The 15080-nt window shown below is 42.3% G+C and overlaps 1 protein-coding gene across 1 annotated transcript in view; it reads left to right on the plus strand.

The window, feature by feature from the left end:
* The first annotated feature begins 205 nt into the window (after positions 1–205).
* The window catches only part of PDE10A (phosphodiesterase 10A), a 168038-nt gene continuing 153163 nt past the window's right edge, over positions 206–15080 (plus strand). The window contains exon 1 of the mRNA XM_030236088.2: positions 206–1495. Within this exon, the coding sequence (XP_030091948.1) occupies positions 628–1495 (868 nt within the window). The 5' untranslated portion in view covers positions 206–627. The remainder of the gene's footprint in view (positions 1496–15080) is intronic.

The raw sequence follows: 15080 nt of genomic DNA on the forward strand, positions 1-15080 counted from the left end.
TTTCATCTCAGCAGCTGGAAATGTATGTTTAAAATAATGACACCGCATAGGGAGGATCTTTTCCTCGTGTTTCTCCCCGCTTTCCCTTTAGGTAGCCGCTGTGCTGTAGCTCCCGTGTGCGCGCCTAGCAGTGAGAGGAAGGGAGGGAGCAGGGAGGGAGCCTGGGAAGCGCTGGCTCCGCCAGTGGGCGTTTTCTGGCGGCCGGGGCTGGTGTGGAAGCGGCACTGCAGTGACTGTATCTGCCTCTTTGCAGGCGAGCGCGCACATACGGGGCAATATTCGCCTCGCTCGAAGAAAATACAGATTGTTGCTGTTTTCTTGCTTTGAATGCGAGGTGGGAGCATGGGGAAAAGCGGACTTTAAAGAGGATTGAAACCGCTTGGCGGTCAGTAGCGCCCTGTCCCCTCTGGCCTAAAGGGGGAACGGAAATGTAAGGATTTTATGAGGGCGGGGAGCCGGGGTGCGGAGGAAATACTGCCCGGGAGTTGCCGGAGGGAACGCAGGACCGATCCGCGGTTGCCCCTTGTTTGGCTCCGTCCTTTTCCAGCTTCCCCTTTCGCTTTACTCCTGTATCTCTGCTAGACGTCCTGCCTTAAACTACCGCGAAAGGGAGGGAAGAGCGGAAGCATGTCCAACCCGGAGAAGCGGATCTTATCCCGCCCCTCGGCCCCCCTAACTGCAGCGCTCGGGGAAAAGCCCGGCTCCGGCAGCCGCCCGCTCCACTCCCATGGCCAGAGCGGTGGAGGTGGAGGCAGCGGCGGGTCTCCTCCTCCTCCCCCCGCTCCTGGAGGCGACTCGGCTGCCTGCAGCTCCCTCTCTCTCCTCCTAACAACCACCAGCAGCAGCAGGAGCCGCGCTACAGGCACAGCCTCCTCCGCCGTCTCCTCCAGCATCGTCTCTAGAGCGGCAGCGGCTCCTTTTCTCGTTCCAATCCCCTCCTTCTCCTACGCTTCTCCATCTTCTTTTTATTTCTTGCCGCCGCCTCCTCGTTTCCCCTCCTCATTTTCCTTTAACCTCACAAGTCTCCAAGGGAGGGAAGGAGGAGGAGAGGCAGCGAGAGCGGCAGGAGGAGGTGGAGGAGGAGGAGGAGGAGGAGGAAGAGATGTTGGCGGAGCAGCAGCAGCAGCTCACTTGATCGCCCATCCAGGCGGCAGCGGCAGGAGGAGACTCTTCTGTTCTTCCTCCATCCAGGGCTTGCTGCTCCGTTTCGCAGCCGGCGGCCCCCGGCAGCACCACTCCCGGCTCCTCCTCTCCCCAGCCGCCTCTCTCCCGTGGTCCTGCAATTCCCTCGGTGCTGCAGCAGCAGCAGCAGCCCGCGGCGACGGGATCCGAGGAGGCGACGGCCCCGGCGGGAGCAGGACTCCTAGGCGGCAGCAGCGGCAGAGAGGCGCCTTCTTCTCCTTCTCGTCTCCCCTACTCCTAGGGCCAGACATGGAAGATGGATCTAATTCTGCAAGCTGCTTTAGGAGGTTTACGGACTGTTTCTTGAATACAAGTAGGTACCGGAGCGCTGTGCCCGGCGGCGGGTCCCGCGTGTCTCGGGGAAAGGCGAAGGGCTATGTCCGAGGCTGGGTGCATGCCTTGTGGAAAGGGTATTTCTTTGTGAGTGGGGGGGGAGGCGAGGACACAAAGGGGCCGTATACGTGGGGCGTGCGTGGACGCATGGAGGAGCGGCCGGGTGTGTATTGAGGATGCACGGACAAAGGAGATGCTGGATGTAATTGAGTGCTCTTTGTGGGAGCTGGCTGTTAACGCCTCGAGGATTTCGGCATCATTCCGGTATCAGACAACTCTACGTTGTATGTATGTCAGCCTTTTGCCTGGTACATGCTTAATTTGCTCAGGAATGACACGTAGAGGAATGGAGACTGTCCTCCCTACTTACTTGAACAGGCAGTAAGGAAGCATTATGGTATCGGCAATTGACAGAAAAGCGGCAGCGGAGGACCGAAAAGGGTGAAATGGATCGCTTCTTTCTGCATCCCCCGTCAGATCTGCCACGCGCGTTCACATTCCATATTTCTGATTCGGCTTAGGTACCGGGTGCCGCCTTCCCCTGGCCGTGGCTCGTTGTAAGGCGGGCCAGGAGCCCGAGAGGAAACATGTGCTCCATGCTACGAGGGGCTGGCGCCGGAACGGGGATAGTGACCGGCTGGCGGGGAGGGCAGAATAAAGGGGGGATTGAGGCGCTCCACAAAGGGTTCCCCGCAGCCAGCCGTTCCCAAAGCCTCGCCGGCTCCCACCGAGCCTGATCGCGGGGGAAGGGCGCGGGGCCGCGGTCGCCCCGTGCCGGCAGGCGGGAGTGGGGCCGGAGCTCGGCCTCCTCTGGGTGCGGGGCTCGGCGAGTGCCCTCCCCGTGCTGGCCGGGGGAGCCCGGCGGGAGCGGCCCGAGCCCTGCGGCGGGCTGTGGGAGCGGGGAGGAGGCTTCGCACGGCACAAACTCCCCGCTCGCAGGGACGTGCGGCCCGGCTGCCACTCGGGTGTCTCGCCCTCCGCCTCCAAGGCGCTTCCCCGGCACGCCGCGCCCCGCCGGGTGCGCGCCCCGGGGTTGGGGTGTCCCCGCAACGGCCGGGGCTTCGGGTCGAATCCTCCCGGGCTCTGCCTGCCCCTGTCCCCCCCTAGCCCTCAGTTCCAGCACCCCGCCGGGAAATGTGCTGGGCTTCGGTGTGGTCACGGGACTAAAGAATTTACAAGCAGTGCATGTATCAGGGCTGAAATATACATATTATATATATTTTTTTTATAGGGTACTTTTTTTTTTTTTCCTAGTATTTTGATGCTCAGGGTGACTTCTATCAGCTGTGGCTGTATTTTCTTCTTGTGACAGCTCCTTAGTTTGTGGATCTATGCCTTAAGGTGTCCCTAGACTTGAATTTTATTCTGTTAGTATACTTTGTTATAGGTGGCTTTTTGGATACAGGTGAACCGTGTATGGTTCATTGGGGACATGTAAGAAGAGCTACAGAGATGTCTACTGAAACCTCATTATCTGTTTTATTACTTACTGCTGTCTTAAGCACAAGAGCCTGCAAGTGTAGTAGTACTTGTCTTCCAGAGTAGTGGTGAATAAAGATGATTATTATATTTGCTGCACTGTCTTTTTTCAACTTCATTCAATAGTTGATTATGGCACAGAGCCACATACTTGTTTAGTCTTGAGACCTGAAGGGAATCCTAAACTCTTCCAGTTTTAATTTTCTTTCATTAACAGGGGTACAATGCTGATGTTTTAAAATAAGTGGTCTTGAGAGCAAAGAACCGAATGAGGGAATGTGTATCATGTAGGGCAATGCACTCCTATGCCAGACCAGGAAAAAGATGATGTGGAAAACATCAGCTTTGTTCAAAACAGCATTAAAAGCAGTAGCAAATTCAACTTAAGCTACTTTATGAACTCTTGAACACTAGAAATTTGGTTTTCTTTCACTGACTGTGACCTCTGACTGAAGATTTTCCGGCAGGCAGGAAAGGAGCAGAACTATTCTTTCCCCTGTGAGTTTACTGACGTCTAAGAAGACATGCAGCCTCTCTCTGTGGAAACACTTTTCCATACTCCGCAGCCCATGCTCATGAAACTTTCAAGATCTTTAAAGTCTGAAATTCTCTGCTCCTCTTTTGAGTGTGATTGAAACTGACCAATGGACTCAACAGGTATTAGTGAGATCAGACATTGACATGCCGTGCATATGTACATATGTGTACCCTTCCCTCCCTCCCCGAGTGATTGCATAAATCTGATTTCTTTAGGAAACCAGGCTGAAAAAAGGAGGGGAGGGAAGTCAAACAAGATACTATTCAGTTCCAGTGCAGCTACTGCAAAGAGCACTTGTCCAACTGTTTGGAGTGCTGTGCACAGTCCTCCTGGTTACAGTGCAGCCGGAAGGCTATCATTGTTTTGAAGAGGATGAGATCATGTAAAATAATGAAGATAATGTGCTGTGTCTCATAGCTTTTGTTTCCTGAATTGTATTTTAAGTTCTAAATCATATCCATGTGCATATATATGCTCTTTGACTTTAAAGACAAAAAAAGAGAGCCTAAATATTTTTGCAGGGAACCTGAGGGGTTCTGTAGGGAAGAGAACTGGGATGAGTCCTCCTGGAGAGGTTTAAAAGTGGCATAACAGAATCCTCAAGAGTGGAAAACAGTGAAATTACTAGAAATGTATTCCTTCTTTCATCTCAGCTCTTCTGACTTGCATGTTCTCCAGTTAGGATTTTGTTAAAAGGTTATTCTTATTAAAATTTTAGGTTCTGCAATACTCACTTTGTGCCATATCTGGCAATTTCTCTTATTAAAATTTCTAATGAAACACTGGACTGCAGAAGCTTATATGAACTTTTTGTGGTGTATGTTGTTTTTCTTAACTGTTTAAAATCTTGGTGCATAACACAGTGTTTTAGGAAACTTTTAGTATTGAACATCCTGGATCAATACTCCAGGGGAGTTCTGTCATATTTAGAAAACTGCAAGTTGCCAGGTATTCCAGTATTTCAGGTTTCCAGGAAATGTCTTGCCTTTAGGGGAGCATCCCATCTTCCTTCCACATTCCAGGTCTTCTTTCATGATGCAGGTGTAGCATATGTCATCTGTGTCCCATAAGTCTACTGGCAAGTATGAGTTCCTTACACTGTGTGGGCTTTCTGCTTGTCAGAGAATTATCAGTGTATTTTTGTTGTCTACAGTTATCTTTTTTCTGGCTGTTTTAGTCCATTCTTTCATATGCCACATGCTAAGACTTTCTGATTAAGCAGCACTCTAAGAAAGAATACATGTAAGATATGTTGTTCAGGAAGAAAATAGCAATTAAAATTTAAATCACGTCAAAAGTATTCCTGTTACATGATCTAATGGAGAAGTTAATCTTGTCTTGAGTCTTGTTTTTCCTGGTCTATGTATTGATTTTTTGCAGTCAGGCTGTTCTAAGTTAGATTCTGATCTTCAGCAATGAATCCTGTGTGTGAAGGTGGACAGAATTTGGTTTTCCAATTAAATCATGCTTAAAATTTAGAATATGTAAGAAGTGAAATTGTCTCTGGTTTTCACCCCATGGATTCTGACTCCTGGTTAATTGAAAGCAAAATTATCACTAAAGTAGGATATAGTTATGATAAGTGATGTCACTCAACAGCTCCCATCACAACTGGTGTTTCACATTTTTCATTAATGTATAGGAACACCATGTATCCTGATCTGCAGCACTGCCACTCTACTTAGTGGGATAACAGAAAAATACATAGGGCAGACAGCAAGGAATGGCATGGAAAGGTAATGAAAACCATGCAAGCACGAGCAGTTAAGGGTGGAGAAAGGCTTGCTTTTCCAAGTCAGGTATTTTTACAAATGGTTTGCTGTAAAACATGCAGTTTACATTTGGAATATCTAATGTTCTGTCCCTTTGACTCCTCAGCTCTGCTGCCTGTGCCTGATGGTTTGGGAGTACCTAGCGCTCATAAGCCTTGAGAGAGGAGGTAATGCCTTCCCTGGTAACTCAGTAACCTTGCTCCTCCTGTGAGATGAACTGTGGAAGGTCTGATTATGCACAGTGGGACAGTTTATATGAGTTGGGAGATGGTTTCTTTTTGCCACTTGTGTGAGGAGGATGGCAGCTTATTTAAAATTCTAACACAAGGCTGGCAGCTTCATTCACCCCCTTTGTGTCCTTTTCCTTTTTGCTCATGTTTAAGCCACCCTCATCAGCTGGACATGGTGAAAACCTGAAGTGTAAAGATGTGTTTTTATTCAACATGTGGGTGATTTAGTGACTTGATTTTGAAACAGTTATGTGAGTTCTTAATGCATTAATGATCTAGGGCATATACCTGGCTGTCTTGCTCTTATGTCATCCATTGTACAGATCAGTACAGCAGTAACTTCAGTTTTAAGATTCTGTGCCATTTTCTAATACAAATATATTTTAACCAATGTTCTCTCAATATTATGGAATCATGGACTTAGAAAGTTAAGAATGAGAGAGAAAGTTAAGAATGAGAGTCTGTGAGTGAGTGGATTTTGAACTTGGATATGGCTTAGGCAGCTTGTTGACTAATGTTAACCTTGCTTGTGTTTAAAATTGTATTTCAGATTGAGTTTAGTATCAGCTCATTTTTTTAACGCCACTTTAAAAAGTATTTGAGTTTCAAATAATTCTGTTTAATGCTTGAGTATTTGATTTTTGTTTGTTTTACAATATTAAAATGGTTGCACTGTTGGTACTATTATTGTACTCTAAAAGAAAGCTAAATCATAAGTAAAATATATATATATATAAAGAAAAAAGGCTGTTTGAGGGTTTTAAAATTGTTTTTATACTCCCTCTGCTGGCTGTTTCAATTACAAGTACCTGTACTTGAACATTGTTATTAAATCTGCTTTTTCTTTTACTGTTTTATCAAATAAGTAGTTAAGTGCATTGATATGTATATTTTTTTAAAGTGTAATTGTTAAATGAAGAAACATGATTTGCAGGAATGGGAAGTCTGACACTTTTTTTTTAATGGAACAGTGTTTCCATTTTTGTTATATATCTTGTATTGATTTTAACTCCTGTCCTAAAAACAGTTGGATCTTTGGGTGTGTTGGTCCCATCTTCACTAGTAAATTTCACCGAAATAACAATTCATATATTGTTCCAAACTATTTGTTTATCTGTTTCCTTTGTCGTAACAAATTTATTGTCCAGCTTTGAAGAACAGCTGTGATAACACACAAGTAGTTATGCTATCTTTTGTTAAATGAAAAAAAAGATAAAATTCAGTCATGAGTTTGACTTCCTTCTACATAATTAGCTACAATGCTGCACTCAAAGTGTTCTGGAGATGTAAGGGATAATTTCTTAAGGTACTGATTTTGTTACAGTAGCGTAGAATAGTGTTCATCCAAAGTATTTATAGCACCCAAAAATTGTAATTTCTAGGAACATCAAAGATTATATACAAGCGTTGCTTTATGTATTATAGAAATGAAGCCATTGCATTTCCCATGGGTTATGGCGAAAACAGTTCAGTATTGCTTGTTGGTATTCCTCCTGAAGTTCCAGGCTGCTCGGTAGTGTGTCCTGGCTTGTGCCGGTGCTTGGCTTCCCCCGGTCGGAGTTTGAAGAGTGCCACCTACTGATTGACAGCTCCGAGAGCGCGGCTGCCTTCACTTTCTGGCGGCTCTCGCAGCTCAGGCAAGCTTGGCTTGGGGATGTGACAAGTCTATGCAGTTGAACCTGGCAACTGTGTGGAATCAAGTCTCAGCTTTGAGCTCTGCTGTTAAATGATGCTTTTTTTCCCCCCCTAATTTGTTTCAAGGTGAGGACACAGGATTTTCATCCTGACATGTGGGCTTCCCTTGCCATCTTTGTCCCCTCTTAAAAGCTGGTGAGAAAGTGTCATATTTCTGTGGTTTCTTCATCACTTCTTGTCAAGCTGTCATAATTACTGTGGGAGGAACCAGCCTGGCTGGTGTTTATTGAAGACTTTGGCTCCTGCTATGCCAGACAATCTAATGATGTGTTGCACACTCAAATGAGGCCGTTCAAAAGGCAGGTAACAGCCTCGCCACCATGACTTTGGTAGCAGATGAACATTCCACAATGCTCATGATGTGATTGAGGAGAGAAGGACAATTTCATTAAAAAGTTGTAAATTTTTACAGGAAAGTCATGCATTCGTCTTTAGCTTAGTGTACTCTAAGCATGCTTTATTTCAACATTCAGGTATGCTAATTATGACTTAAGAAACAAACTTGGCAAGCATATGAATTAGTTTAAAAAATGATCTACATGCTTAAAAAGAACTCCTTGGTTTCAAAATTCTTTTAATATACCTTTTCACACTGATTTGTTGCCACAGGAAGCTTTCTAATTCCAGCTCCTAAGCATCTTGTCACAGGTGGCATTAGGAACAAAAAATATTCGTTTTAAAAATTTCATATTTTTTTGGAAAACACATTGATAGCAAGTTTTAGTCTGAGTGAGATTTTTGACAATAAAATGTCACATCATTAAGAGATACCAAATCTTGTGGCTCAAAAGGACTATAGCTGTGGTCAGTATATCACTTGAAGACTTTCCTAAGTAGTTCTGGCTCAAGGATGCTAAAAGAGAAAGCTTTTGAATATTATTCACTGCCTTCAGAAAATCTGTAGATATCAATGTTATTGATATTTAATGAAAATGATAATAAAAAATCTCAATGTAGAAGCAGCAGTAGTGATCTGGCCTTCTTTGGTGCTGGGACCCAAAGAAGAGATTGTCAGGGTCTGACACCAGTTAATCCACCTTTCATCTGAAAACTTTTAATGTTTTCATTAGCACTTATTGATCTGATTAGTTGTTTCTGCATTATCAGCCAACTCCCATGCACCAGAGCTGTATTTCTCTTACCAAAGTTTATTCAGCTGATAATAATTTCAGCATTCTTCCTTCCTCTCTCCTTCCACTTGCATCAAAAAGAAATCCCCTAATGTCAAGCCACAAATACTTCCTAAAGAAAAGGAAACTTCTGCATTTGAAGTTCTAATAACTTTGTACAGAAACCTCACATCTCTAATTCTTCTGACCCACACATACCCCAAATAGCAGGTATTTGTAGTTGCTGACAAGCACTGCTATGCTTACCTTAGTAACACTGTTTGCTTTACTTCACCCTGTGGGGAAATTTCCCCACTGGCAGGAAAGAAGCCACTTTCATTGTCTTGTGTATTTTAGTAGCACTTTTGCAACATTGTGGTTCAGAGAATAAGATGTTTAACCTGAATTATGGTGGCTAAATGTGCATCCTTTTTATTCTTTTGTAGTATTCCTCACTGCCTAGTTTTTATATCTCCATTATATTTCTTCTATAGTGTCTTATTTTATTTGCTTCCAAACTGGGTGAAGCTACTTCCTTTTCTTCTAAAGGTCTTTGACTTGGTCTTAAAAAAAAAAAAAAAGTATCCCAGTATTTCACTATTTTTTTGCCAACACATAGCAGTTGAGTTTATGATAACCCATTCTTTTACTTACACTGGGTTTTTTGTGTTTATATTTTGGTTTTCTTTTATGCATATACAAATACCTTGGCAGCTTCTCTAGAGTGAATTCTTTTTTGGAGCATAGCTCTGTCGGCTGTCCTTTCTTTGCATGCCTGTCTTTCAGTTATATTGTAATTTCAGTTTTATATTCCTTTTCCCTTGTCCACCCATAAGCTTATTTTAGCTGATGTTTCCTTCTTGATTGCTGAGTTGTGCTGCTTTTTTTTCTTCCTGCAGTGGTCTGGTGTTTTATACTGTCCTTTTTACAGTGTTTTTGTTTCCCTCAACCACTTCTGTTGTGTGAAGGCACTATGGCACTTTTTTTCTTATTCTGGTATGGTTCACTTAAACAGTATTATCTGGATTTTTTTTTTGGTGAGAAGAGATTTTGCATGGTAGTTTGAAAATGCTCATGATGTGTTCTGTATTTGCAGTGACTCATTGTATTTCCTAATCCGCCACTGCCCAGCCCTAAGTGTGATGTCAGTAGAAATTTTTTCATCTTGCTTTTTTTTTTGAGCACACGTAGGACTAATGAAAGTTACTGTTTGATGTAACAGGAAACTGAACTCATCTGTTCTCAAAACAGGCACTGCCTTAGCTAATATGCTCAGGTTTCGTTGTGCCAGGCTTCCGTGTCTCACTCTTGAGAGCAAATTGCTTCTGTGTGGATGTGTCCCAATGTTCCTGTTATTCAGGCTTCACTTTTCACCAGTACAGACTCCTGAGACAACTGCTGTTGGAAGCTGCTTTTTTCATGGATCTTAAGTGTTTAATGTAGTTTTGTGGCCTTCAGCTGATGACTATGAAAGCAAGAAGGTCTTGGGATTAGAGGTGTTGTTTTGAGTAGTGCTTTGAGACATCAGAGAGAATGGCTGACCTGCAGTCTCCAATGTTTATAGAACAGTACAATTTCTGGCTTAGCTCTTGTGATGGGAGAGAGAACAGGATCATTTGGCATGTTGCAGGAACTTTCATAGACTTTTTGTGGGTAGGAATGTGCTTGTAGATTGCGTGTTTCTTTCAGACCTTTTTTGGACTTTTGTTGGAGCTATATGCAATGCTCATACTTTTTGAACTAAGCACAGAGGATGTGGGCTCAAGCTTTAGTCCTGTCTATTCTGCTTAATTTTTAGTGAGCTCCTTGATCCAGTTTAGACTTTGCCTAATTGATGTGTGTTGGGAGTAATCAAATGCAGGCTGTTCCCAAAAAGCGCTGGGAGTTATACTTGGATCTTCCCACCTTATGAAAGGATAAGATTTTAGCTTTGTCATGCCCTGTACTTTGTGGTTCAAGATCAAGCTCTGGGCTGTTTTAATTCCTTGTTTAGGGACATAGTTCTATGGAGCAGCAGAGGAACCAAACTGTCTAAAGTGTTTGTGGCAGTAGGCAGACCTTGCTTCTTCACACCAAGTTGTGTTAAGGAATGAACCACAGGTTCTACCAAGTCCTGAATGAAAGAGGCATGCAGTGAATAAGGGACCATATTGGAGGCCATGGCTTGCTGCCTGAGTCAGCACAATTATTTCTATTTTTTGTCTTTGTTTCCTGGACTTGCTGCTTTGAAAGGATCTTTGGAAGCTGTGACTAAAATGTGTAAATGAATGTTCATAGGAGAACAAGAAGACACAAAGTTGGTCACTTGACAAGGATGAATGAAGTGTGTGTGGTCATATTATGTATCTTAAGTTAATGAAAGATGGTGGAGACTTGTCCATCTATGATAGCTGTACTGAAGGGACAAAAATCAGGAATAGATTAGGGAGAAGACTGGAATAGTAAGAGGAGTTTAACATTTTTATTACTCAAAGGAATGCAATTACAGCAGAAGAAAATGTTCATCCTTATAGGGAAAGCTATTTATAAACTTTAAGAGGTTTCCTTTGGGGTAGATGAAAGGCTTGATATGTAAATATCTTCCAGCAAATTATCAAATTTCAAGGGAATCTCTTTAATGAAGTATAAGATTTGACTGAAGTAAAAGATTACCGTTTTTTAAGTATGAGTGTTATTTTGCTTTTTAATGTCATAAATGCTTTCTTTCTGCTTAAATATTAACTTTTTCCTCCTTAGTAACAAGTGTACATGGTGAATCTTATATACTTTATGAATGTGTTGACAGATAATGTTTTAATTTATTTCTTAACATTTTGCAGCTTAATATTATCTTTATGAATATCCAGCTGCTATTTGACAAATTTTGTTTATGCCAGCTGAGACTGTCCTTACCATTGTTTTTTAAGGTCTCTCTAAAAGTTTTACTGTTCTACCCCATGTGGTTTTTATTTCCTTTCTTTGTATTTCTTTTCTTTTTTTTTTTTTTTAATGCTTTAATTATAGTTTAGTAACTGATCTACCTTGTTCCTATTTATTTCTTTTCTTTTTTTTTTTTTCCCAGCAGTTTAATAAAGTGTAATTCTGGCTACACTTAGAGCACATGCCCTTCTGTGTCTTTTAGCATGGTTGGCCTTGGGTGGCTCTGGCTGTGGATATGTTGTGAGTATAGCTAACATCCCTGTGGCTGGCTGCTTTGATGATGGTGACCTCGTACTTGTCCGTGACAAGCCTTGGTTCTTGTTTACAAGATGATGTTGCAGGTGTTACCTTCTGATTTGACTGCAAGGCTAATTTTTTGTTTGTTTTTCTTCATTCAGCTGTCTGTACTTCTTTAAAAATTATGTTGAACTACTCTCTTAGCACTTCGCAACATCTTGTTTTAACAACTTGTGTTTGAATCAAAGCAACTAACCATTCTGCTGTGCCAAGAAACACTTCTTCCCAAGCACTTCTAAAAAGGAGGTTTTTGTTTCTCTTGTTTCACAATTCTTTTGCTGTTTATGGAGCTGAGGGGAGGAATGGTAAGGAAGTTGAAATTTGCTATATATATCAAAATTGAAAAGAGAACATGAAAACAATTGCACAGTTATATTAAGCAATATTGGAATTTTTGAATTCTTTTGCCAGAACAGAAATTGTTTAAGCTTTGTTTAAATATAGTTCTGTTCTGAACTTCTCTTTGGAAATGAAACTTGAGTTGACAAACTGATTTTAAATCCTTTATAAAAACTTTAATATTAGATTAAACCCTTATGAGTTTTGGTATGTTTTAGATGTCACTTATGAGCTCTGGCAGTTCTACTATTGGCAACTGAGATAGTTAACCTGTGCTTCTTTGCTTGAAGTCACTGCCAGCTCAGCAGAGGTAGCAGGAAAAAGGCTCAGGCACATTGTTTGGCTTCCTAACCTGTGATCCACGCAGAGGTGAAGGTCTGCTGACTTACTGAGCTGTAGGCTGCTGTGGTGGATGAAGAACTGCAAAGGTGACCTTGGGTCCTACTCGTGTGCTGGTAATCTCTAGAAGCAGATTGCAAAAGGCTGTTAGGAGCAATGAGGGCATAAACTGTTACACTGCCTGGCTTCATTCCCCTTTCTGTCTATTAATTCTGGAACATGTCTGATCCCAAAGCAGGCTGTTCCAGGAGGCTGAGATACGTTAGGTGCTTGCTGACTCTCTCTGGTGTACAGTAAGTTTTCTAATAGTTCACTTCCTGAATAAGTTCAGGAAGTTGAATATGTGGAGTCAAAGGGTCACTGGTGCTGATGGGAAGCCTGGTGACACGTCAGCCTGTTGCTGGGAGCTGATGACAGGATAACCCCTTTCAGCAGCAGCTCATCTTAGATCAACTTGGCTGGCTGTGCTTGGTACACTGACGCCATCGTTTCATGGTCACTTGAAGTTCACATAAACTAACCCTCCTTTTTTAAAAATTGGCTGAATTCTTCCTCCTTAATGCTGCTTTTTCCATACATAAGTACTCCTCCCCTTGTGCAGGCAGGTTTACAGCTTAGAAGTGTATGTTTAAAATACATTATTTAATATGGAAGGTGAGGATATAGCATGATCTATTTAACGTAAACTTTGCCATCTTGGAAGTCAGCTTTATGAAGGTTTCTACTTATAATCTCAGATGTTGTTTTTTTTTTTTTTTTGTTTTTTTTTTTTTGGTTTGGTAGTGTGGGTTTTTTTTTTTTTTTCCCTTACAGGACTTTTGTTTCTTTGACCAGTACTTTCCACAGCCCAGAATGTGCATGATGTTGATAGGAAGTGTTACTTGGTATCTTCTTTTTTTTTTTTTTTCTTTTTGTAGCAACCCCCAAATCCTTCTAATTCTACCATGAAGACATTTTACAGAGATGGAATTGCTATTTTTCTTTTGGGCTTTTGGGCTTTTCCACTTTTTCCACTGGTGGTGGTTGCATGAAGGTTTTGTGGGCATGAAATAATTTTATTTCACAGAATCATAGAATATCCTGAGTTGCAAAGGACCTGCAAGACCATTGAGTCTGTCTCCTGACCTTGCACAGAACAACCACCAGAAATATATCAAGCCTGAGAGCATTATCTACGTGCCTGAGAACATTGTCCAAATACTTCTTGAGCTCTGTCAGGCTGGTGCTGAGACCATTTGCCCGGGGAGCTCTTCTAGTGCCACATCACCCTCTGGGTAAAGAACCTTTTCCTAATATCCAACCTAAACCTCCCCTGACACAGCTTCAGGCCATTCTCTTGAGTCCTGTCACTGAGCACCACAGAGAAGAGATCAGTGCCTGCTCCTCTGCTTCCTCTCATGAGGAAGTTGTGACTGCAGTGAGGTCTCCCCTCAGTCTCCTCTTCTCCAGGCTGAACAGACAAATGACCTCAGCTCAAGGCCCTTCACCATCTTTGTTTTCCTCGTTTGGATGCTCTCTAATCCTTTATATCTTTTTTTTTTTTTTTTTTTTTGTGGAATGGGGCAGTAATAAACTCTTGTCACTTGCATATTACTGAAGAATGGGAATGAAAGGAATTAGGTAGAAGTACAAGAACATTCGTTTGTTTTCTTAGTCAGTTAATGGTTGGAGATAACCTGAAATAATTATGTCCACCACCCTTATCCAGCCCCTGCCCCAAGCACTGAGTGAGCACAGACTGGTTCTCACAACAAACCTGGAAGTTTGCAAAACCAGGAAGTTGCAATGAGCAACACTGTCATCTTTCCAAGCAGCTGGAGAAACCTTACCAAAATAGATGAGTGGCTACAAAGTAGAAAAATGGCAGAGCCAGAATGGCTTCTAAACTGGGGATCTCCCTGTCGGTCCACATTATTGTAATGATCCAAGCAGAATGTTGCTGTAGCTTCTTGTGACTTAATTGTGTTTGTGTCTGTCTTTTTCTGGAAACAGCTCCCAGATGCTGGGGATCTGGGGGCTTTGGATTAAAAACATAAATCTCTTCAAGGGCAATGGTGAAATCACTTTAAATGTTCTTGCATTGAAAACATGAAGTGTGAGGTAATTATTAGTTCTGATTACATCTATTTCTGCTACTGCCACTTTTCTAAGTTACATTTTAATTGAGGAAGGAATTAGTGTTTTAGCAGGTAACATTATATATAATATGAAGTGAGAAATGGTAAAAACAATACAAATGACAAAATTACCTCACCATCACAAAAAAGACAAGGGTGGAAAAAATGAAAGGGAGGACAAAACGTATTAAAGAGAAGACAAACTAGAAGATGTTATTTAGGTGCTTCTCAACTGTATTTGCAATTCATAGTTTGCTGGGCACTTCCCATTTTTTGCCTCATTTATTGATCTCGAGCGTTAGAACTTGAGACAGTTTTACTTCACCTTTTGTGATGAATTTTCTTCTGATTTTCTTCTGGAAGAAGGAACATACTTTCTTCCTCCTATGTATTTACTGGTATGGTCTGGTCACAACTGAGTGTGCTACAGTCAGTGCTGTTGCTTAAAAGTGAAAGATTAAGCCTACTGAGGGAGAACTTCTGTGGCAATGTAATGTTTTCTCTAGATGTTTTCATAACTCAAACCTGCATCCTTGCATCAGTAGGGAAATCTTTCTGAAGATATATCAGAGCTCTTGAACTTCAGGATAATTATTGGGTTTTGGAAGGAGTAAAGGGTATAAATAAGGAGAAATAGATAAGTACCTTTCAAATTGTACAGTGACTGTAAAGTAATATATCATCAGTCTAAATGATGGTTACTGATACTTTCCTATGCTGCTACTCAGTGT

This window comes from Serinus canaria, chromosome 3 (assembly GCF_022539315.1).
Source record: "Serinus canaria isolate serCan28SL12 chromosome 3, serCan2020, whole genome shotgun sequence".
NCBI classification, from domain to species: Eukaryota; Metazoa; Chordata; class Aves; order Passeriformes; family Fringillidae; genus Serinus; species Serinus canaria.